Raw genomic sequence first — 25,478 nt, 5'->3', positions numbered from 1 at the left:
CTTCACAGGCGGTGAAGCAGGTCTGCAGGTGTCTCCCTTTCGCTTCCCTTCTGTCTTCCCCTCCTCTCTCCATTTCTCTGTCCTAACAATGACGACATCAATAACAACAATATTAATAACTATAACAACAATAAAAAAACAACAAACACAACAAAAGGGAAAATAAATAAAGTATAAAAAAGAACGATGGAATAAGAAAAGAGATAGTTATGAAAAAGCAGAAACCATAAAGAAGACAGATTCATGATGAGGAATAGTCTTCGGAAACAGCATAATGGATATCCTAAATGCTTTCATCCCTAAGGCTCTGAGCCCCCAGGTTCAGTTCCCAGTATCACCATCATCCAGAACTGAGTAGTGTTCTGGTTAATTGCTCTCTGTATTTTGTTTTTATTGAAAATAAATAATAACATTTTAGAGTGACTATATCACACTGATAATATTACAGTGTATATCACAGTCTTCTGGGAATGTTTACATGTTCAAATCTAAGACCTGTGTCTTATTTCCCATCCAAGGGCCATAATTTGGCTGTTCAGATCTCTGCCCCATAGGCAGAAATTTGAAAGTATATATAAGGAGTAATCTGATCAAACCAAGAGGAAAAGCCTAATGTTGACATATGGTTTATCAAACATCAGGCTGAGTCTTATTTATTTATTTACTTAACAGAGTGCTGCTCTGCTCTGGTGGTGCTGGAGATTAAACCTGGGACCTCAGAGCCTCAGAGCTTCAGGAATGAGTTTTTTGTTATGCTGTAACACAAACCCAACTAGGTTGAGTCTTAACAGTGAAAATGTGTCCAAAAGCACCATACATGATCACTTACACCTTCCAAATGCACCTTTGTGTTCTAACCTCTGATATGAACCGAAAGCCCAGCATCACCATGTACTTGAGGAAAAGTTCTCCTAGAGACCAACAGGCAAAAGAAAGGATAAATGAAGTTGTGGGGGGAGCCAGAGGTAGCGCAGTGGGTTAAGCGCAGGTGGCACGAAGTGCAAGGACCTGAGTAAGGATCCCGGTTGGAGCCCCAGGCTCCCCACCTGCAGGGGAGTCACTTCACAGGAGGTGAAGCAGATCTGCAGGTGTCTATCTTTCTCTTCCCCTCTCTGTCTTCCCCTCTTCTCTACATTTCTCTCTGTCCTATCTAACAACAACAACATCAATAACAACAATTATAACTACAACAATAACACAACAAGGGCAACAAAAGAGAAAATAAGTAAATATTTTTTAAAAAATGAAGTTGTGGGAAATGGGACATGAAGGAAGGCAAAGGATCTTTAAAAGGGACTATTACTATGTAATATCATGATCTACTTCATTTTGTAAACCATTACTGTCCATCCACTAAATAAAACCAGGAGAAGGTCTTTATAGAAACAATAAGATCATAATGGGGGCTGGGTGATGGCAGACCTGAATAAGTACATTATTACCACAAACAAGGACCTGGATTCAAACTCCAGATCTTGACTTGGATGAGGAAAGCTTCACGAGTGGTTAGCAGTGTTGCAGATATCTCTCTGTCTTTCTCTCCCTCTATATATTTCCTTTCTCTGTTTTTCTCTGTTATATCCAATAAAATAAATAAAGTTTTAAAAATCAAAAGATAATGTAACAGTCTGTGAAATTATGGTGGAATTCTAGACTTACTAGCATGAAGTCCTGAGACCAATTCCTGGTATTGCATGTGCCAGAGTGATTCTCTAGTTCTCCTAGTTTGTGCTCTTACTCAATGAATAAAATAAATATTACACATAAAATTATAAGGGCCAGGTGGTGTTGCACCTAGTAAAGCACAAGTACCCAGGTTCAAGCCTCTGGTCCCCACCTGCAGATGGAAAGATTCACGAGTGGCTCCAGGTGTCTCTCTGTTTCTCTCCTGCTCTATCTCCCCCACCTCCTCTCAATTTCTTTGTCTCTATCAAATAATAAATAAATAATCTTAATATATATTTAAATATAAAATAAAATTATAATAAAAGTGAAAAAGTCAAGAGAAATACTGAAAATTAAAATTAAGGTGGTCCCAGATGATAGTGGCACACCTAGCTGAGTGCCTAGGTTTCCATGCTTAAGCAAGGGGATTCAAGTCTCTGGTCCCCACCTGCAAGGGGGGAAAGCTTCAGAAGTGTTTATATAAGGCTGTATGTAGGTGCATCTTTCTTTCTCTTCTTCTGTCTGTCCCTCCCTTCTTAATTTCTCTCTGTCTTGTCAAATAAAAGGAAAGAAAAGGAAAATAAAGAAGGAAAAATGGCTGCTGGAGGATTCTTTGTGCAAGCACCAAGCCCCAGTAATAACCTGTTGGCAACAAAATAAATAAGAGTAAATAAACAAAATTAAGAAACATATGTGTGTGTGTGTGTGTGTGTGTGTGTGTGTGTGTGTGTGTGTGTGTGTGTGTGTGTGTATAAAGCACAGAGACAAAGAGTATAATCGAGAAAAGTAAAGAATTTAGAGAACTGGTCTAGGAGGTTCAATATTCAAATAGCAGGAATTCCACAAAATCAAAACACAGAAATGAATGGGGAGATTTCATTTTTGCAAAAATTTAATAGTTGTTCTTCATATGAAATAATTAAGTTTCATGGTGCAAGATTCCATTGATGGACACTGAGAAATAAAAGAGACTCACTCTAGGATTCACTATCATGAAACCCTGAAACTTTACAGACAGGTAAAACAGACAAGTGAAAATAGGAATCACGCAAGAGAAAATATGAATCAGAATGCTTTTACACTTCCCAATAGTAATTGAGAAGGCAATGAATGACAAAGTCTCTGAAGGAATATAGTTCTGAAGGGAAGTCATTTATCTTTTATCTAATCAGGTAGGTATTTTCTATATAAACTTTCAGAAGATCCGGGGGAAAAAAGTAGAGACAGTGGGAAAAAAAAAAACAAAGTAGACTGTGGAGACATTATGGTTATGCAGAAAACCCAATATGTGGAAATACATTGAGAATGTTATTCAATAAAGAGCAGATTCAAAGATTAAATTTGTGATACACATAAAAATTAAAAAATGATTTAAAAGAGATAATTATGAATTTTAAGAAAACGTGAAGGTATGCACTGGTAATCAGCTTATAGTTCGTCTCTTAAACATCATTTGTTAATACTAGTGAGTATTGATCTCATCAACATAATAATATAGCTATATTGAAAAAATATATAAATAGGAGTGAGTGAGTGAAAATGGATTAACTCCTTATCTTCATTGTATTTAGTATTTTAATACAAATACTTAAAATCTAAAATGCTAAGAAATATGTTTATTTCAAATAAATACTTATAGTGCCAATCAAAAAATGTGAAACTGATTAGATAGTTCAGTATGTATTGAAGGAGAGGACTTGCTAGTATAGGAGAGAGAATAGAGGTGATTTGCATGATAAACTTTGTAGAAATGAACACTAAGCTATGTGCACAATAGCTGATAAAAAATGAAATGCTTGATAAAGACAACTTTGATAAGTGTAAGTCATTCAATTCAAAATTCAGCAATTGACCTAACACTTGTTAGGTTCTAATACTAGGTTAAAAAAAAAAAAAAAGCTAAGCATATATGAGGGGAACAAAGATATCTTGAACATAAGTTGTTTGGGACCACCAGTATTCCTTTTTCTTAGGTATATATGTTCACTTCAATACAATTATACACATCAGAGAAGCTAGTCCATTGCAGAACTCACAATAGGACCTAATTATTTTGGTCCCTTGTCATGTTCACAGACAATGATTGGTTCAAGGACAATCGGATGACCTGTTTGAAGCCAATTTTAAAGGATACAGAAAATTTACAGAAAAGAGTTTCTCTTGCTTCTTTCTATCATTGGGATGTCTCTCTCTCTCTTCTCTCTCTCTCTCTCTCTCTCTCTCTCTCTCTCTCATATTGCTCAGCTCTGGTTTATAGTGGTGGTGAAGATTGAACCTAGAACCTCAGAGCCTCAGGCATGAAAGTCCTTTTGCATAACTGTTATGCCATTTCCTCAGCCCCCTGATTTTACTAAAAGAGAGACTTTGAATCACTTTCTCAGCAAAAAATCTCCAGTGGATATAAAGGATAATGGAATCAAAGCATATTACTACAGAAAAACATCAGATTACAAAGGGAGAGCAAGAGATAAAAAAAAAAAAATTAAAAAAAACAGAACAAGCAAAAATAGTATGGACAGTCCTCAAGACATTCAAAATGGAACTTTCATAAGATAGGATAATCCACTGTCAGTATATATACAGAGGAAGTAAGACCACACTCCCAGAGAGAACTATGCTGCTACATTCATTGAGGCATTATTCACAATAGCTGATGTGTACATTTCACTTGAGTGTTAAAAAACAAATGAACTAATCGCAAGTGATACAAATACACATGTACATGTACTAGAATACTATTCAGCCTTAGAAAAAGAAAATTCCATCATTTGGGACCATGTGGAAACCTGGGTACAGTCTGAGAATACTTTATTGATGAGAAAGGTAAATACAGACTGAGAAATACAGTTATATGTGAATTTTTAAAAAATATCAAAGTGATAGAAACAGTAGAAAAAGTTGGGAACAGCCAAGATGGCGGCTTGGAGACAACACCTGGTGTGAGCTCTGAATGGAAGCTGATTCAACCTGGGATTCTTGGAGAGGCCACCAGGTTCCAGATGCTAACACGATGCCAACCGGACTTCCCTGGGCAGACGACCCCACCAATGTGCCCTGAAGCATCACTTCCCCAGAGCCCTGTTCCACTAGGGAAAGAGACAGACTGGGAATATGGATCAACTCGTCAATGCCCATGTTCAGTGGGGAGGCAAGAAACTTACAAAAGCCAGACCTTCCACCTTCTGCACCCCATAATCATCGTGGGTCCATACTCCCAGAGGGTTAAAGAATAGGAAAGCTACCAGGGGAGAGGATGGGATATGGAGTTCTGGTGGTGGGAATTGTATGGAGTTGTACCCCTCTTATCCTATGTTTTTGTCAGTGTTCCCTTTTTATAAATAAAAATTAAAAAAAATAATAAGGGTTTTAAAAACTAAAAAAAAAAGAAAGAAAAGTTTGGGAACTGAGGTTGTGAGTGTAATAAATAGTGAATATTTGGCCAAATAGTACAAACCTTCTATTATAAGACAAATAAGATTTGAGTATGTGATATATAGCATGGCAACTACAATTAACAAGTAAATACCACTATATTATATAGTGGTATTTACTAAGGTAGTAGAGATTATGTTCTAAACAAAAAGGTAGTAAATATGTGAGAGGATAATGTGTTTGATGTGTTAATAAATCCTGTGGAAGAATTTGAAAGATCTACATCAATTTATAATGTACTCTTTAAATATATCACCATTCTTTTTTTTTTTTTTTTAGATAGGACAGAGAAAAATGGAGAGAGGAGGGGAAGACAGACACCTGCAGACCTGCTTCACCACCTGTGAAGCAACTTCCCTGCAGGTGAGGAGCCGGGGCTTGCTCTTGCTCCTTGCTCGTGGCACCACTCTTGCGCTACTTCCCGATTCCCAATATATCACTATTTTATTTGTCAATAAAACCATTTAGTCATCCCAAAAGTGTGTCAGATCTTTAAAATTCACATTTCTATTCCTTTGGTTATTATAATCTAAGGACGTAGCATGGAAAGTTACTATATCTGTTACTGTGGTTTTAGAGATAAGAAAATATGGCAGAGGGGAGTCGGGCTGTAGCGCAGCGGGTTAAACGCAGGTGGCGCAAAGCACAAGGACCGGCATAAGGATCCCGGTTCGAACCCCAGCTCCCTACCTGCAGGGGAGTCGCTTCACAGGAGGTGAAGCAGGTCTGCAGGTGTCTGTCTTTCTCTCCCCCTCTCTGTCTTCCCCTCCTCTCTCCATTTCTTTCTGTCCTATCCAACAACAACAACAATAATAGCTACAAGAATAAAACAAGGACAACAAAAGGGAATAAATAAATAAAATAAATATTAAAAAAAAACTTAAAAAAAAAAGAAAATATGGCAGAATAGTAGTGCTACTAGAACCACAGAGAAATGAGCTCCTAAACTTGGGGCATAACTAACCTGAAACCGTACATCCAACTCCTCTGTTCATTTACTGTTTACTACTCCCAATACCACCAACACCAATACCACAAATTTTACACAGAGGTGAGGGGGGATCATTCATAAAGAATTGCAGGGTTAGGAGTGAGAGGACAGTCAGATATGACTTATGTAGCACTTTTTTACCTAAAGCCAAAAAAAAAAAATCTTAGTAATTCTAGAAAGTCATTTCATTCTAATATTTTTCTAAGAACTGTTTTAAAATTATTTTTATTGTCTATTTCACCTAAGTAAAATAGTCTGGATTGGGAAGAGGGTTCAGGTCCTGGAACATGATGACCTAGAGGGAGTTGAATTGCTCTGTGGAAAACAGAAATTTTACACGTGTACGAACTACTGTATTTTACTATCAACTATAAACCATTAGTCCATCCAATAAAGAAAAAAAAATCCAAAAAAAGTATTTATTTATTTCTGGATAGAGACAGAAGCAAATTTAAGAGTGGAAGGGAGAAATAGAAAAGGGGAAACAGAGCCTGTAGCCCTGCTCCACTGCTTGTGAAGTTTCTCCCCTGCAGACAGGGACTTGGAGAACGTACCCAGGTTCTGTACATAGTATTGTCTGTGTTCAACATTCATGTAAGGTACCACCACCTGGCCCCTTAATATTTCATAAGTTAAGGAAGCTAAAAAGACAGAGATGAATGATGTTGATAACTGCACTTATCAATAGTATTGAGAATCTTGCATTTATAACCTTCAGTGTTAAAAAAAATAGTCTAAATGAACAGGAGAGATTCTGCATTTATATCTGTTCTCTGTATCATTTTGTGGATTTTTTTCACTTTCCATCAAAGCCACTGCTACTGCTAGTGCTAGTGAAACCACTAACACTGCATATTGTCACTACTAAGCTTACATTTCTGGGTTTGGTTTTGTTTCGTTTTTCTTTCTCCCACTGTGAAATAATTAAACTGCTCATACTGGGTGCCAGAGAGCATCCAAAAGATGGATTATTAATTGCATAGGGCAATCGTGTCACTAATCATCAAATGCACCACTGAGAGAGAAACTAAATTATTATTCCTTAGGGGGGCGGGGGGAGCACAGACAAAAACATATGTCCAACCTGCTCGGGCAGCTGCCATTTTTTTGTTGCGCATCTTGTTTTCCAAAGCTTGCTATACAATTAAAAGAGAAAGAGAGAAAACCATGAGATTTCCTGATGTTTTCTAATACTTTATACTAAGACAGACAATTATTTTTATGAGATGAATTATGTTGTACCTGTTTCATCTTCTTTATAAGATCCAGATTTGCTGCTTTCTGGCCCTTTGCAGTAGCATTGAGATAGTAGATGGCCAAACTAAAAAATACATATATATATATATTATATATGCATAAATACACACATATGTATATACATATATATATATTTATATTTGTTGGAAAAGTCATGACATGTTTTCATAGAAAAACAGGAAGCAGGACTGGGTGGTGATGTACCTAGTTGAATGCACATGTTACCAAGTGCAAGGATCCAGGTTCAAGCTCACGGTCCCCAGCTACAGGGCAAGGAATTTCATGAGTGGTTAAGCAGTGCTGTGAGTGTCTCTCCTTCCTCTGTCTCTCTCTCCTTCCCTCTCTCAGTTTTTCTCTGTCTTGTCAAATATAGTAAGTAAACGCATTAAAAAGAAAGAAAAATAGGAATCTTTTTATAGTCTCTCTCCATATATATAGTTCCTCAAGATTCTTTGAATTTTTATTAACCAACTCATAGAATATTCATAATAAAGTCAATGTTAAGCCAGTTTCTATTCTATGTCGCTTAACATACGGATTGAAAAGACAAATACTCAGAGAAAGAAAGAAGATGATGTGATAGTCACATTTCTAGAAAGAGCAAATGGCTGCTAAACAGTTGTACAGAAATATGTTCATCTCAATTTAAAGCTAGAGAAATCAGGTAAAAGGTGCAATAAAATGAAAGACAAAAAAAAGTGACTGGCATTGCTCTTTGTTGCAAGTAACTGGATACTAAATGCATATCCTCTTCTTACCCGCTTGCCAGCTTTTATTCATTAGGCATTATCTTCTGCTAACAGTGCAACTACTTACATACTCTAGATTTTGTTTTTGATTCTTCTATGAGAGACTACTGTTTAAATAAAATCACATGCATGAAAGAATTTTGTGCAATACTTGATACGAAATAAATGAGCAACATACATGTATATGCTCATTGTATATGTGGGGCATGGTGTGTGTGTGTGTGTGTGTGTGTGTGTGTGTGTGTGTGTGTGTGTCTGCATGTGCAAGCATTTTAAGACTTCCTTAGAAAAATGGTTGTTCTGGAATTATTGATACATCAACATTTTTTCTGCCTAATAGTGCACCGTAGAGGATTCCTTGTAAATAATTTTTTACTTTCTAGAGGAATAAACCGCCTGCAGAAACCTATCCTGAATTTCACTTAGATACCAAAAGCCATCCACTCTGAATTAATATGATGCATCAAGGAAACTAAAAATGCTTACAACATAAAACAGTCACTAATTAAAAGTAATAAAAAGCCAGGCCAGTTATATAAGTCCCACAAAAGAGGGAATGAACCTTCAGGACTTGAAAAATAAAATTAGTGGGCCAGCTGGTGGCATAGCTCGTTAAGTGCACATGTCACCATGCTCGAGGACCCTGGTTCAAGTCCCTGGTCCCCACCTGTAAGGGGAAAAGCTTCACAAGTGGCGAAGTAGTTGCAGGTGTCTCTGTCTTCCTTCTCTATCCAGCTTTCCTCATCAATTTCTCTCTGTCCTAACAAATTAAATAAAATGAAAACAAATAATAAATTTAAAATAATAGTATTGTAATAATAAAATTAGTGATGAAGTAAAATAAGGAATTTTTAAAGCAGATTCTCAGCACTACCGTCAATCTTGCTGACCATATCTTTATCCCAGTATAACACCGTCTTTCTCCTAGTACGTCTCTATCAGAGTCAGCAAATTATGGTCTCTGTGATCAAACTGACTTCACAACTGGTTTGTACAGTCCGTAAATGAAGAGTAGTTTTCATTTTATTTAATGTTTGTGTAAGTATTTATATAACATCCTCAATTTTGTCTCAATACACACGAAACTTAAAAATAGCTATTATTTGCCTTTAAAAAAAAAAGCATAGGGAGTCAGGCGGTAGCGCAGCAGGTTAAGCGCACATGGCGCAAAGTGCAAGGATCAGTGTAAGAACCCTGGGAGCCCTGCGCTCCCCACCTGCAGGGCAGTTAAGCAGGACTGCAGGTGTCTGTCTTTCTCTCCCCCTTTCTGTCTTCCCCTCCTCTCTCCATTTCTCTCTGTTAATCCAACAATGATGATATCAAGAACAACAATAATAACTACAACAATAAAACAGTAAGGGCAACAAAAAGGAAAATAAATAAATATTTAAAATTTAAAAAAAGAAAAAGTATAAGGGGGCTGGATGGTGGTATCTAGTTGAGTGCAAACTTTACATAGGAAAGGACCCAGGTTCAAGCCCCTGACCTCTACCTGCAGGGGGGGAAGCAGTGTTGTAGGCATCTCTCTCTTTCTTTCTCCCTGTCTCCCACTCCTCAATTTATCTCTGTCATATCAAATGAAGGGGAAAAGACAATAGTGGAAAAAACACATGCCAGGAGCAATGAACTGATTGTGCAGCCACTGAACCGTAGCAGCAACCCTGGTGGCAATAAAAGGAAAATATATATAAACCCTGGACAAGTAACTTCCTTCAAATTTATCCTAAACTTAGTGCCTAATTCTATAAATGAGAAGGAAGAATGAGAGGGAGAAAATAAAAAGATATGGCTTTGAATGCGTGTATTAGCTATCTGATAGCAGGAAGATCTTTCATGTACTACAATAATATTAATGAAGCCTAATTCTTCTGCATAACCATTATGCTATCTCCTCAGTCCTGAAGCCTAATTCTTAAGGTTATTGGGGAAATTATACCTGTAAACACACGCATAGCACCTACCAAAAGGCAGTGTTCATTCCTCTTTCATGTTCCCCAAATAGCTTATGAAATATTTTTTATTAGAGGCCAGGCTATGGTGTACCTGGTTGAGCACACACATTACAATGTTCCAGGACCCAGGTTCAAGCCCCTAGTCCCCACCTGCTGGAGGAAAGCTTTATGAGTGGTGAAGTAGGGCTGCAGTTTTTTCTCTGTCACTTTCCCTCTATCTCTCTCTCTCTCTTCTCAGTTCCTCTCTCTCTCTCATAACAAATAAATTAATTAAAATTAAATTAAAATTATTTTATTAATAGCATTAGAACCATATTTCCCTGTGCTTACAAATATGTGTCTCTAATGAAACAATAATTTAAGAACAAAATTAAGGTAGTGTGTGTGTGTGTGTCTTTCAAAGGAAATTTCATTTATGTTATCAAAAGGTCTTAACACTTAAATGGTCACAGGAGGCTTCTGATACTCTCAGAAGCCATTATTTCATGAACAATAAAAACAAAGATTATTTCCAGGGCCATCTGGTGAGACATTCTGCTTTTAATCGTCATTTTCTAACAAAGGCACACCAAGGATTTGCTATTAGATTCTTAATGTCACTCCATAGTCAAGGTTCTGTAGTAATCTATTTTTCCTTCTTATTTTTGCTGTGGGCAATTAGTGCTCCATCTGGGAAGTTGAAGGTGTCCTTTTGTAAAGAAGTGAACATGGGATTTGCTGTCAGTCCTATCATCAGTCTGCTGTAATATTACCTAAGGAAAAATCATTTCACTCCCCTAAGTAGGTTCTTAGTTTGTAAAACTGAAGAGAAGAGAAGAGAAGAGAAGAGGAGAGAAGAGTAGAGATAACACCAGAGACCATGATCTTGCAATAATTACAACTCAATCCATACCTCTGTTCATTTATTCCAAACTGCTGAGACTTCACTTTCTGGCATCACCTACTTGTTTACTATTATTTAGGCAAATTGAGCCCTTTGTATCAGCTTTATTTCTAATGTATCCTTGAGGGCAGTTGATGGGCTTTCTACTGAGAAAGGATGATGTGGATTGCACAAGGACCAAGTTTCAAGCCCCTGGTCCCTACCTAGAGGGGTGAAGTTTCATGCGTGGTAAAGCAGTGCTACAGGTGTGTTTCTCTCCTTCTCTATCTCCTCATTCCTCCTTAATTTCTCTCTGTCTTTATCAAAACAAGAAAGAAAGGAGTGGAGGAAATAGCTTCTAGGATCAGTAGATTTGGTTTACATGCACTGAACCCAAGTAAAAAAAGCTGGTGGCAAAAGAATACAAGTAATCTGGGAACACAACCTCCTTCCCAAGTTTTCCGTGAACATCACTTCTGCCTTTGAAGGGATAGACTTAAGTGACATTTCCAAAATCTTTCTAGTTCTCTGGTTGATTATTGTTGATAAGGTTATTGATAGCCTTCTAGGAACAGGCAGGGTGATTTTAAGATCCCTTACCTCCTAAGTCCCCAAAACATACCCTATAGGTCCCGATAGGTACCATTTCTGTGTGTTCACAGCCATCTACTTTATGGAATGAGAGATGGGAGCTGGGAAGGGGGGGAGACTCAAAACACTGATTAGATTTAGCACTTAAGATGTGTATTTCCCTTCCTTTGGTTGTTTACTACTAGTTATCTTGGTTACGGGGGAACAAATCTTACAATCCTGGGCAAGCAAAGACCGATGCAGATGACTATGAACTGCATTCAATAGGATAAGAATATGGCTCATGGATTTTAGCCCCTCAATACCGTGCAATCAGCACTGAATTCAATTGGGTCACAGCACAGCCCTTGAGGAAAATTAGAAAGCTGAAAAACATGAAATTTCTTGGCCTCACTGACCAGAGGACTCTGAATTCCAATTCCATCAAACCCTGGAGAAAGAAGAGGAAAAGAAAAAGGAAGCACATTCAGAAGTAGTAGGTGAAACTTAGAAAGGAAGAGGAGGCAAGAACAAAGGAAAAAATGGGCAAGTATATATAAATATAGATAGCTAATCAGAGGCATAATAGTCAACCCATATCTGTGATCTTGGAAGAACCACTACAGTTTCCAATGGAGGGAACAGAGACACAGAACTCTGATGGTGGGAACAATGTGGAACTTGACAAGTTTGTGAATCAATATTAAATCACTAATAAAAAAATAAAATTAAAAAAAAAACAAAACTAAAACTTCAGAGGAGTCAGACAGGACATTATAACAGCTGTTCACAGGAAGAGGAGTGCACATACACCATAACCAAAATGACAGCGATGACCAGGCCAGGGTTAGAAAGCTGTCTCAGGATCTTTGCCATCCAGCTTGGAAAATCATGCTCCAGTGTTTCGCCAATTACCTCAAACATCCTGTTTTTACCACTGAGGGGAGAAAAGAAGAGATGTTTATTTAAAATATATGAGGAAATCATGGTTAGAGAGAAAAGAAAAAAAAGGTAGAAATCATCCTCAAACACCTTCTACATTCTCTTTCAGATAAGGAATCTGATGTTTAACCACAGTTTTTGATGCTCTGGCCTCATATTGTCAACATGTGACTCGGAAATGAGCAATATCATTGCTACAGAAATACAGTCAAAACATAAAATGAAGCACAGCATTAGGAGAATATTTTTTAAGTTGTATTTCTAAAATTTCTACTGAAATAGATTCTAAAACTGAGTGCAAGTCGATCCTTTCACCAGCTGTCCTTGTAGGAGAAGGTTTTCTTTGGGATGAATAAATAGTGCACTTGCTTTTTGAAAATGCCTTGGAATGTGAATAAGAAATAGCTTAACAGGAAAAATATCCACAAAGAATCCAAAATCTCTTTCCATGATACAGTCGCATTCTCATTTTCTGCTAGTCCTCTTCCATCAAAACTATTAATAGGTAACCACAGTGGACTAGTCGACTAGTGCCTTCTCTTTTTGTATTACTTTTGGAAAGGACCTAATGTAAACCAGCTTAATTCCATCATTAAGAAATAAAATGTGAAGAACACTGTGGTCTAGGAAATGGCACAGTGGATAAAGTGCGCCGCCCCATCACGACCACCAGAGAGACTGACAAAGTCATCTCCTCTGGACCTGCATTCACATTTCAAAGAAGCTGGGCAGAAGGACGGGAATGGGTCGACACATTCTCCCCCCATTATTGCTACAAACAATTATACTGTCACAATTGATTAATAATGCTTTGGCAGTGCCTGGTGGGAATGGAGAGTCAGAAGCACCCCCTCTCCCTTACACAGGAGCATATTTGAAAGTTACATTATGAAAGTGGAGGTAGGTCAACATAGACGGACAAAACAAGTCATGTTATGACTTGCCCCTCATAGAAACAATACAGAGATTGAGGCCTCCCAGGTACAAGTTGACATATTGAAACAAAGAAAGATTAATAGTTAAACTGTACCAGACCTAGATGAGCAGTGGTCCACAACTAGGCAAAGATCTGTATGCCCCCATAGAAGATTAATGGTAGAGATAACCCTCAGCAAAAGTCTAAAACAATTCTGGGTATGACCTCCCCTGGGAACAGAACGATACAAAGTATTGTACCCATTCTTTACAGTTATAGGGGAATAACATGTACCTTGCCAAAGCCACAAGACTATTGTTACTTCTTTATGAGCTGGTTGCTTAAGCAACCTGAATGTAACCTGAAAAAAGTATAAAAGCTAATGCAGTTTCACTATTAAAACGAGTCCAGATTCACCCTCCAATAGAGTGTGGTGTCTATCTGTTCTCCCTTGCCGACTCCTGACCCACCTGGGAGGTTGCCTTCAAGACCCCTGACCCTCCTGCTGCCTCTCAAGCATGAAGTCCTGAGTTCAATCCCTGATACTACATGTTCCAGAATGATGTTCTAGTTCTCATTAATAAAGAGAAACTTAAGGGAGTCGGGTGGTAGTGCAGCCAGTTAAGCACATGTGGCATCAAGCACAAGGACCGGCGGAAGGATCCCGGTTCAAGCTCCTGGCTCCCCACCTGCAGGGGAGTCACTTCACAGGCGGTGAAGCAAGTCTGCAGGTGTCTTTCTCTCCCCCTCTCTGTCTTCCCCTCCTCTCTCCATTTCTCTCTGTCCTATCTGACAACAATAATAACTACAACAATAAATAGGGCAACAAAAGGAAATAAATAAATTTAAAATAAATAAGTTAAAAAATAGAAACTTAAAAAAAAAAGTCCTGCTTGGGAGAAGGCAATAGCACACCCAACTGAGTACACAGGTTACCATGTAGAAGGACCTTGGGAATCCTGCCTGCAAGGGAGACGCTTCATGAACAGTAAAGCAAGTCTACAAGTGTCTCTTTTTCTCTCTCACTCTTCTCTCAATTTCTCTATGTCCTATCAAATAAAATAGGAAGGAAAAAAAAGGAAAAAGTGGCCATGGGGAGTGATGAGTTTGTAGTGCAATAACCCCAGTGATAACCCTAGTGGCAATAAAAATAACTAAAGAAAAAAATCCTCTTTGGAATGAGGAGACAGCATACTGGTTATGAAAAAGACATTCATACTTACAGCTCTGAGATCCTAGTGCCACCATAATCCAGAATTGAGCTGAATAGTGCTCTTTTATCTAGTTATCTATAACTTTAAATTAAAAATCATTTAATGAATTTGTTCTTAACCTATTAACATAAGAATCAGTCCTATAAATTAGCAAAAAAAAAAAAGAGAACATAATGGCTGTCTTAATTTAGTCTGCAACAAGTACAAAGTAATGTTTTTCATGGACTGGTGAATGATGCACATGCAGAGTTCACATATTACTATGTGTAAGGTTCTAGGTTCAAAGCCTCAGTTCCCACCAGCATGGGAGAAGCTTCACAAGCAGTAAAACAGTGCTTGAAGTATTTTTCCCCCTCCTTCCCTCTCAATTTCTCTCTGTCTTTGTCAACAATAAGAAGACAAAAGGCCACTGGGAGCAATGAATTTGTCATACAGGCACATCTGCTACACAGGCAGGATCCCCAGAGATATCCCTAGCTGCAAATAAATAATATCTGAGATGCCAAGTTTTCTTTGTATATATGCATAGGTCCTACTATTAAAAGATGTAATTTTCAGAAAAGACATTAGGTTTTTATCACCAAATTGTATCAGATTAAAGGTTTCTATAATACTAATATAACATTGGGGTTTAATTTTTATGTTTCCATCTTAAAACATAATTTGAAATGAACTGACAGCTGATGCTTTATGAAAACCAATCTCCTTCCAAGACTGCAATTTCAAAGCCAGCCTCCAGATGTCACTGTCTGCATTACTTAATAGTTCAGCCCACTTGGGAAGGAGGGATTGAACCAGATTTGTCAACATGTTTTCCTAACTATGACAGCAGTGTTGCCGTTTTTTCCTAAAGTTATTAGCTAGTTAATTATTTTTGGTGGTGTTGGTAAAGCAATAATAATTCAGACCATTATTAGAGTCACTATGCCTCTTCCATACTTGTCTGTCTTTTTAATATAACAGCATGGATCTGACAGCATGAAGGGGAAAATATATATGTCCATTGTCAAGCATTCTTGTCATTTATATGGTTTTCACATTCACACTTCCTTCACTGAAAAGGAGAAAGAACTCAGATGATTACTGTGATTTAACATGCAGAAATTCTTGGGAGTTCTTGAGGTAGACTCACCTATCAGATTCTTTAGGGAATGACTCTGGGGAACCTTGCTGCCTTAATATGTTTCACAAACTGTAGTGAAGTACATTTTCAACTTGATCAAAGGTGTTTCTTGACTCTCTTACAGACCTGTATTATCTAACCTTATTATTTAGAGCTGAGAGACATGTATAAAGAACACCCTTATTAATATTTACAATCTGGGCTGTCAAAATAACTCAGTGCTACTTTGTTACGTGTGTGACCCAGGTTCAAACCCCGGGTCCCAGTATATTGAAGGGAACTTTAGTTATTCAGTGTTGTTCTCTCTACCTCTCTCTTTCTCTGATTACATCTCTTTCCTTCTCTGTTTCTGTTCCAACCGGGCCATGCACCCAGTTGAGCATATACATTCACACGTTTCCATGTACAAGACTCAAGTTCAAGTTCCTGGTTGCCACCTGCAGGAGGAACATTTCAGAGCAGTGAATCAGTATTTCTCTGTCTCTCCATTTCTATCTCCTTTTCTCCTCTCAGTTCTCTCTGTCCTATCAGTCAATAAATAAATAAATTATATATGCATATAATATTTACTACCATCTAGTATTTGAGATTAAAAACTGTGTGACCTTTAATTCACTTTAATCTAATAATTATATTATTTCCTAGATAGTCTGTGGCTGTAATATGCTGTGTACTTTAGTCATTTTTATTAATTAATTAATTAATTAATTTTAAATAGAAACAGAGAGGCAGAGGTAGAGAATGAAAGAGATCACAGCATTGAAGTTCCCTTCAATGAAATGGGGGATAGACTCGAACCAAAACAACATACTATCCAGTGAGCTATTTTTCTGGTCATCATTTACTTGCTTGTTTATTTGTTTGTTTTCCATCTTGGTGAACTAGATGAGAAGCAGCCCCGGTTTTTGATGTCCAGATGTGATGCTTAGTATTGGGAAAACTTCACATCCACTCTAGCAGCATCAAACTTGGCTCTTCACTATCTTTGGGTGGAAATATATCAAATTATTTGTTCCTAGACAGAGTCTAAAGCAGTTAAACTGAATTAAATTGTTTTTCCTTTTTTGTTTTATTCCCAATGGAGAAAACATATGGACTTTGCCTATGAATCTAGATTTTAGAAAATGAGCAAAACAACTCACAGGAGTGCATTCCTACAGTCCAAAATGGCATGCAGGAGTTGAGGACGAGGGGGGGGGGGGGGACAGTGGCGGGGAGGCTCACTCAATGAGTAACTGTCCAATTGAAATGTCCAAGCCTAGGGACTGGTGGTGGTGCACCTGGCTGAGTGTACATGTTACATTGCGCAAGTAACAGGGTTCAAACCCTCAGTCCCCATCTGTGGGGGGAAGTTTTTGCAAGAGGTGAAGCAGTACTGAAGGTGTCTCTCCCTCTCTGTCTCTCTTCCCTCTAATTTCTGACTGTCTCTATCCAATAAATAAATAAAGATAATATTTTTTAAAAAAAAGGATACTGAAGACTATGTCCAAATGGATTTCAAAGGTGAGTACCTGAAGGGGCCACAGTCAAATGATGGTGGCAGGGAGACAATCATGTACAGCACAGGCATGGTGGACAGAAACAGAATGAGCAGCAGCATGCTGAGATAGAAGTTGTTTGACCTGGAAGCTTTGAAAACCCTGGCTTCAGGAACATTGCAACACATCACAGCCCAGCACTGGAAGTACATGGATGTGTGAAGTCGGAGGATGTTGATACCCGGAAGGCTGGGAGCAAAGAAGGAGCCCATCCTAGAAAGAAAAAGAGAGTTTTGCTTATTTTGTGCCTTTACTACTTAAACTCACAGGAAGCCTGTTTAATTTACATTATGTTTATATGCCAAAACCAGAAATTGTACTATCAATTTCAATTAGATTAAACCTTAAAAAATAAAAACAACTCGCATAATGATCCTGTGATGTTCCCAGAGGGATAAGGAATAGGAAAGCTTGCAAGGGAGGATGGGATACAGAGGTCTGGTGGTGGGAATTTTGTGGAATTGTACCCCTCTTATCCTATGGTCTTGTCAGTATTTCCAATTCCTAAATAAATAAATAAAACTTGTGTAGGAGTGGGGGGGGCATGGCATAAGGGTTATGCAAAAAAAAAAATTTTGCCTGAGGCTCTGAGGTCCTGGATTCAACCCCCCACCCCTTGTACCTTCATCAACTGAAGCCAAGCGGCAAACTGATGCCTTGCTTTCATTCTTTCTTCCTCCTTTGCCTATTTTTCTTTATCCTTCCTTCCTTTCTTTCTTCCATCCTTCTTTCCTTTCTTCTTCCCTCCCTCCCTTCCTTCTCCTCTTTCTCTTTCTATTTCTTTCTTCCTATCTGCATCTCTATAACTAAAAAATGATATAAATAAATAAATTTGGTAATCTATTTCTATCTTCTATAGGTACTGTACCATACCCTCAGTCCTTTCATATAAATTAAACTATATCTGCTACCACAAATAAAATTAAGGTACAGAAGAATAAGTGCACTATATATGTTTTCTTATTTACTCTACTTCTAAAGTTAAATGAATTCCTCTCTATATATTTTAATGTATATACAATTTGAACTTTTCGAATAAATTTACTTTTAAAATCATAAATTAACTCTCCATATATGTGAGGAGGTGTTTCTATACTAAATTGTTTTCCGTTCTTCTGAAAGTCTGCTTTCATTCTAATACCATATAGTTTTCATTATAATACTTTATAGTATAATTTGAAGTCAGGGAATGATTTCTTCATTTTTTTCCCTTTCCAGCATTACTTTGTCAATCCAGGATCTTTTGTGACTCTAAATAGATTTCAGTATGTTTGTTCTATTTCTTTAAAGAATGCCACTTGAATCTGTGTTGATTTCAGTGAAACGTGTGTGATGCTATGTTCACTGTAGCACTGTTTACAAGAGTTAAGTTATGTACACTTAAGTGTCTAACAACAGAGAAGTAGATGAATAAGATGCCTGCCGTGACCAGGTTGTGGCACACCCCTGAATGTACGTGTTACCATGTACAAGGGTCCTGTTTTGAGACCCTGGTGCTCACCTGCGGGGGAGAAATGTCGTAAGTGGTGAAGTAGTGCTGCTGTTGTACTTCTGTTTCTCTCCCTGTCTATCTCCCCTCCCCCATCAGTTTCTCTATTCCCTTTCAAAAATAAATGAATACAATTTTAAAAGGCATTAATAAGATGTGGTATGTATACATAATAGAATACCATTCAGCTATAAGAAAGAAAGAGACCTAGCCTTACATTTACGAAGTTAAATCTTGAGATGTTCATATATAGAGATAGATAGATACATAAAGAGGGGGGATGAGAGGATATATTAAAATATATGCAAAAATACATATTTATAAGCATGGAAAACGCTGAGTGGAATAATCCAGAGGACACAGATCAGATGATCTCATTCATGGATGATACATAAGGAAACAAAGCAAGAGAACAAAATCACAAAAACAACCCCTGAGACTGTGATGCATAACTGAGGTCATCAAAGGAGGAACGGGAAGAAGCTGAGGTGGGTGGGTGCTGGGATAGCCTGAGGGTGCTTCTTCCCGAGCTAGTGCTCTCTGGGTTGGAGAGAACTCAACTGGAGCCCATCTAGGCTGCTGCGTGGGAGAGGGATCAGGAACTCGTGCTGCACTAACTTCGCAGGAGATACACTCTGGAACTCTCAGAGCCGAAAAGCAATTTCCAAGTGTCTTTAATCAGAAGAGCAGCTGTTTTTATACTCTCCAAGTAGGGTGGAAACAGGATGTGACATAGAGAGGGTGGAGCAAAAAGTAACTGGTGGAAGATCAGGGTGTGACAAGGAGAGGATCAGGATGTGACAAGGAGAGGGGGTGGAGCAGGTGAGAATTCTGCCACTAAACCACCAATGCCCTGGAGGGAGTGTGGTGCTTTATGTAAATGTAAAAGTGATTTATGTAAATAGACCAAAGCTTTGAATGGGATCAAATCAATCCCTATATAGGCATATGGTTAAGCAGAAGCCAGGGGGAGCTGGCATACTACCCAACAGGTGGGTCCCAGTGAATGACAGGAAAGGATCAGCACCTTGGTGGCAGCTGTGCTTACACATAATCTGAAAAAAATGTGCAACTGTGCCCCTAAGTCATCCAGTCTTGTAGACAGACATTACTTTAATGAAAACAAACGTGCAGAACTCATTCATCCATATAAATACTGCCCATCTGGATTACTTTTGTCCAAATTAATTTTGTTTAATGAAAGAGAAAAAAATTAAAACTGAGTACTCTACATCTAATGTGTATTCCCACTATTCCCAGGTGGAAAGAGAGAAAGAGGGAGGGAGGGAGGGAGAGAAAGAAAGAGAGAGAGAGAGAGAGAGAGAGAGAGATGGAGAGGTCACAGCACCATTTCCTCACCCTTGGAGTTTTCCTTAGTACTAAGGTGTTCCCATGTGATGCCAGGGTTTGAACACAGGACTTCAAGCAGGGGGAGGCACTTGCAAAACCAGAATTCTCTACCAACCCACACTGGCCACATAAAACAAATGACAAAGAGTCTTCATTTTCCTTTTTAAAAAAATAATTTTGGGAGTCGGGCAGTAGCGCAGCGGGTTAAGCGCAGGTGGCACTAAGCACAAGGACCAGCGGAAGGATCCCGGTTCGAGCCCCCAGCTCCCCACCTGCAGGGGAGTCACTTCACAGGTGGTGAAGCAGGTCTGCAGGTGTCTGTCTTTCTCTCCCCCTGTCTGTCTTCCCCTCCTCTCTCCATTTCTCTCTGTCCTATACAACAACAATGACATCAATAATAACTACAACAACAAAACAACAAGGGCAACAAAAGGAATAAATAAATAAATAAATAAAAAAGAAAAAAACAAAAAAATAATTTTATTTATTTATTTATTGTTGGATATAGAGACAGAGAGAAATTGAGAGGGAAGGTGAAGATAGAGAGGTAGAGAGACAGGAGACACCTGTAGCTCTACTTTACCGCTCATGAAGCTTTCCCCCTGCAGGTAAGGACCAGGAGCTTGAACCTGGGTCCTTGCACATTGTCGTGTGTGCACTCAACCAGGTGTGCCACTGTCTGGCCCCCAAATAACAAATAATCTTTTCTTTTTGTTAGTCACTAAGAAATGAGTTTTAAATTTGTGCCAATGATACAATCTAATCCACCCTAAGAAATAATTATTTTCCTAGTTGTAGACTTAGACTTGCTTAATTTGCACCTATGCACACATGTGTAATTTGTGTGGGTGCATGTATACCCAGATATCCTGTGTACATGCATCCAAAAGTAAATCAATTTAAAAATTGGTAGTACCAATAAAGTCATGGGCCCTTTGGAATAAACCTAAAATAGACCTACTAGCTATTTCCAAAATGGAGACCCCAAATCTTCATCTGCAATATTCCAGCTATTAGGTTCATGATTAATCAACAATTTATATGGCTTTATATGTTAACTCTTTTTCATCCCCCAGGTTCCAGATGCTACCATGATGCTAACTAGACTCCCATGGACAGATGACCCCACCAATGTGTCCTGGAGCTCTGCTTCCTCAGAGCCTTACCCCACTAGGGAAAGAGAGACACTAGGGAATGGATGGACCTGTCAACGCCCATGTTCAGCAGGGAAGCAATTACAGAAGCCAAACCTTCCACCTTCTGCACCCTTTAATGACCCTGGGTCCATACTCCCACAGGGTTAATGAATAGGAAAACTATCAGGGAAGGGGATGGGATACGGAGCTTTGGTGGTGGGAATTGTACCCCTCTTATCCTATGGTCTTGTCAGTGTTTCCATTTTATAAATAAGTAAATTAAAAGAAAAGAAAAGAAATTGGTAGTACCTAGATATTTGAATGAAATGGCTCAAGAAACCATAACCTAGAGAAACAAACACTGCCTGGGACACCGATGTCTGAACCTTTGCTCTTATCCCATCTTTGCTCATGACTCACTGATCTGATCAGCTCACTAAGCCCTCTGCCTGGACTCGATCCCATCATCTGCCAGTGAAAGATCCCTGCAATACCCCAGCTTCAGAAAGTGCTTTTCTTGCAAGATGATCAAAGCAAATGAAAGCTTCCTTTCTTTCATTCCACTTAAGACTCCAGTGACATGTCAAGGTAAAGTATTCACAGTTGATCAACTGAGAAAATAAGATAGCAATAGGTGACAAGACTGGTGGGAAGGTAACAATGTGAGGTTGTTGGAGAAATGCCCCAAATCCATGTTTTCCTTTCTTGTAGTGTGTTCTCTGCCTCTCTATTCTGATACATTAGGAAAACAATGCTTTTATAATTTAAAATACAATAAACTCAGATTTTAATTCTAAAAGTAAATATTTAAATTAAAAGCATAGAGATCACTTCAGTCAATTTATAAAGAAATGGGTTTTGCCTATAAATATTTGATTTTGTTTTTTTTTAAGAAGCATCAGCATAGCCTCCAATGTTCAATAAAGAAACATTTAGTCACTAACTGGTAAAACTGAACACAAAATCCACAAACTTTTGTGATTTTTTTTCTGTAGGAAAATTATCAAATTCACATATCTCTCACAGAATATGGATATGCTTGCCACATTTGTAAGTGTATGAGAACCTTTTTTTAGCAGAAGTCCAACAAACATGTCTTACACATTCCCCCATCTCCACCCCTTCATTAAATCCCTGGGAGTTAAGAAAATAGTATTCAGACAAAGAATTGACCTGAGGGTGAACACCACCTATTCCTATTTTTTTTCTGAAAATCTGAAAAGTGGGTGAGGACCTTTGTACATGTAAAAGAAAGAAGAGAGTGGGAGAAAGTTACAATCATTTTCTAAAATCTTCAAAATCTTATTGACATGAACCAGAAGCAAGACTTGGCCAGTTTTTTTAAGAACAGAAAGTGACAGTGCAATGATACTGCAGAAATTTTATGTGAGAGGAATTTTTAGATCTTAAGACTTTTAGGTATTTTAAACATTCTAAATAATATGAGCTGTAGTAGAATAATTAGTTGCAAAACTACACCAGTAAAAGCAGTCATTAAAATGCTTCTTCCTTTCTCTTTCTTTCATTTTTTTTTTTTTTTTTTTGACAATGAACATAAGTTTCTAGACTAATCTGCTGTCTTAACTCTGAAAAAACAAGAAATAGACCTGTGGCATATGTCTGCACAAATGGTACTCACCAGGCCTGAGGGATTTATGGCACCCTGTGTAAGAGTCAGTGAGTTTTAAAAACTTATAAAAGGTACTGGCTTCTCATTACTTCAATAGCAGTGTTAGCTATTTCCTGCGATAACAACAGACTTCCTTCCAGGAAATGAAAGATTCAGAATGCAGAAAAGCTGTTCCAGTCTCTCTCTCTCTCTCTCTCTCTCTCTCTCTCTCGTCAGTCACATACATATTGGGCCATGTTCACTTTATTCCTTGCTTGGAGAATAAATGCTTAAGTTAAACTTCTTAACAATTCTCAGGACACATAAACCATAATGTTCACAGCTCAGCAAGTGAGGTGACAGGAATTACATTTTTAACACACCTGACAAAGGAGACAATAACATTTTTGTCTATTTATTTTAGATATAGACGGGAAAAAATTGAGAGGAGAAAGGGAGGGATGGAGGAAGACAGATGGGGGGAGAGATTTTTGTCTATTTATGTTGGATATAGACAGGGAGAAATTGAGAGGAGGGAGGAAGGAATGGAGAGAAGGAGGAAAGGAGGGGGAGAGAGAGAGAGGAGAGAGAGAGAGCTGAAGCACTGTTCGACCACTCTTAAAGTTTTTCCTGGGCATATGGCAACAGGGGGCTTAAACTCTGGTCATTGTACTGCACTATGATGTGTGTGCTCTGTTAGGTGTACCAACCCACACAACCGTATTTTTATGGTATTGCCTTCTGATTGTCTGACGTAATGAGGCATAGGAACTTGAAAGTTCCTATGACTGTTCCATGGCAAGATGTTATTGATGAGTTCAGTCTTACAGCATTTCATAATGCAGGTCAACTACAGTTGAAGGAATTTAGTCATTGAAAAGTGTGTGTTTCTCTTGCATCCAGTTAATAGTACTTGAGCACAGGGCAATAGTGTGGTTTGTGGCACAACATCCTATTAGACATTTGTCAGTAGGATAAAGATGCTTGATTTAACTATGTGTGGGTATGAATGTTCTTGGTGAGGACTGACAGATTTCTAAGACACATGGTCCCCAGATGAAGCTCACACTGTGATTCAATTTTTAAACTCAAAAAAATGTTTTCTACAGTATCAACTCATCTTAACCTGTCAGGATCTGCAGCGAGAGTGCTTTCATTCAATAACAGACATGACAAGCCTTTGCATATCAAAGGAAATAGTTGTTAAGTACCAGGCACTTGTGAAAGAAGTTACAAAATAAAAATCTATTTTAACTTGACCTTCCTAGAATGTGTTTCATCTCTAAAAACTACCAGATCTGAAAAGACATTATTTGTAAAAGTTGTTATAAGTTTTATATATTACATGGATATATTCAGGTCTGGGGAAATAGCATAATGGTTATACAAAAGGGATGTTCATGTCTGAGGTTCTTAATTTCCAGGTTTAATCTCCAGAACCACCATAATCCAGAGCTGAGCAGTACTCTGGTCTTTCTCTGTGTATCTCTCCTATTAAATAAATAAATAAAATAAATATATTCAATAGTGATTACAAAATAGTATCAGTTAAACAGAAAAGTAATGTATTTCATATATAACATGTGTTAACATGATCATTACTGATTTGCTGTTAGATTCCAGTGTCATAGAAAAGAAATTATGTGTGTGTGTGTGTGTGTACACACACACACACACACACACACATCTTCAAATTATTTATCAAGCAGAACATGGATTCCCATTATTTGGTAAAGTAATGTTCTGCAATACAGCCCTAAGGATCAAGATTTAAAATACAGGGGGGTAAGTTTTCATAACCATTTACTTTGCACAGGAAAAAGTTGAATGAAACTCAGCTAATGCTCACTTCTGATACCAGGTTGCAGTGAATTATACAATAATGCTCATGAGGGGGGTGCTCCTATAAATACTAAGCTGTCCAGTGGCTGACGTACCAGATCATGCCTTGGTTGAAGATCAGAGCGAGGACATTGCCACTGATGTCAAATTCCGTGTAGGAAGGCTAGAGGAGACATAGGCACTCATTACATCAGCATGTCAACTGGTGAGAACTGAAAGTCAAGTGCTTCATTTTTCTATCCGGGTCCACTTGGGCTCTCAATAGCTTTCTCACAGCAACAATAGCAGATCTAATAAGATAATAAATCATTAGCAATGAAAACCATGAGAAAACACTGTTCCTAGTATAGTGAGACATTTAAAATCTCTGCTATTCAATTATGTGAAAGTATGGTAGACAGGACCTCTCACATATGCCACTGATAAAAGCAAAAAAAAAAAATTGAAACAATCTTTTAGTAACAATTCATATTAAAAGCCTCTAACACCTTTATTTTATTTCAGCGTATAAGTCTGCTTCTAAAAATCTGCTTTGATAAAGGAAACTTTAAGTGCTAATAAATTTCAGCAAATAGCTATGAAGTTAACTGAATAGCCAACACCACAGTTATACTGCGAGTTATTACTTTAGGTGGCTTGAGGTCCTCATGCTTCTTTTGTTTGTGGCACAACTCCTGGAACAAGCATATTTTTTAAATAGATCATTTTATTGAATAAATGTTGACTAAAAAGACTGCTGTTATCACAAGGAGTAAAAAAAAAATGTTAAGTGTGGGGATCTCAAAGTTTGTGAAACAGAGACCAATAGAGAGGCAATCTGTAGTGCTACCCCAGATCCCAT

General features: G+C 38.0%; 1 protein-coding gene across 1 annotated transcript in view; it reads right to left on the bottom strand.

The window, feature by feature from the left end:
* The window catches only part of TMC1 (transmembrane channel like 1), a 166,196-nt gene that overhangs the window by 2,216 nt on the left and 138,502 nt on the right, over window positions 1-25,478 (bottom strand). The window contains exons 16-20 of the mRNA XM_060198995.1: window positions 24,733-24,800; window positions 17,185-17,424; window positions 12,290-12,415; window positions 7,331-7,409; window positions 7,173-7,224 (exon numbers count right to left, since the gene is read on the bottom strand). Of these exons, the coding sequence (XP_060054978.1) occupies window positions 7,173-7,224; window positions 7,331-7,409; window positions 12,290-12,415; window positions 17,185-17,424; window positions 24,733-24,800 (565 nt within the window). The remainder of the gene's footprint in view (window positions 1-7,172; window positions 7,225-7,330; window positions 7,410-12,289; window positions 12,416-17,184; window positions 17,425-24,732; window positions 24,801-25,478) is intronic.

This window comes from Erinaceus europaeus, chromosome 10 (genome assembly GCF_950295315.1).
Source record: "Erinaceus europaeus chromosome 10, mEriEur2.1, whole genome shotgun sequence".
NCBI classification, from domain to species: Eukaryota; Metazoa; Chordata; class Mammalia; order Eulipotyphla; family Erinaceidae; genus Erinaceus; species Erinaceus europaeus.
The sequence above is the reverse complement of the archived record's forward strand: the minus strand, read 5'-3'. Positions and strand labels throughout refer to the sequence as shown.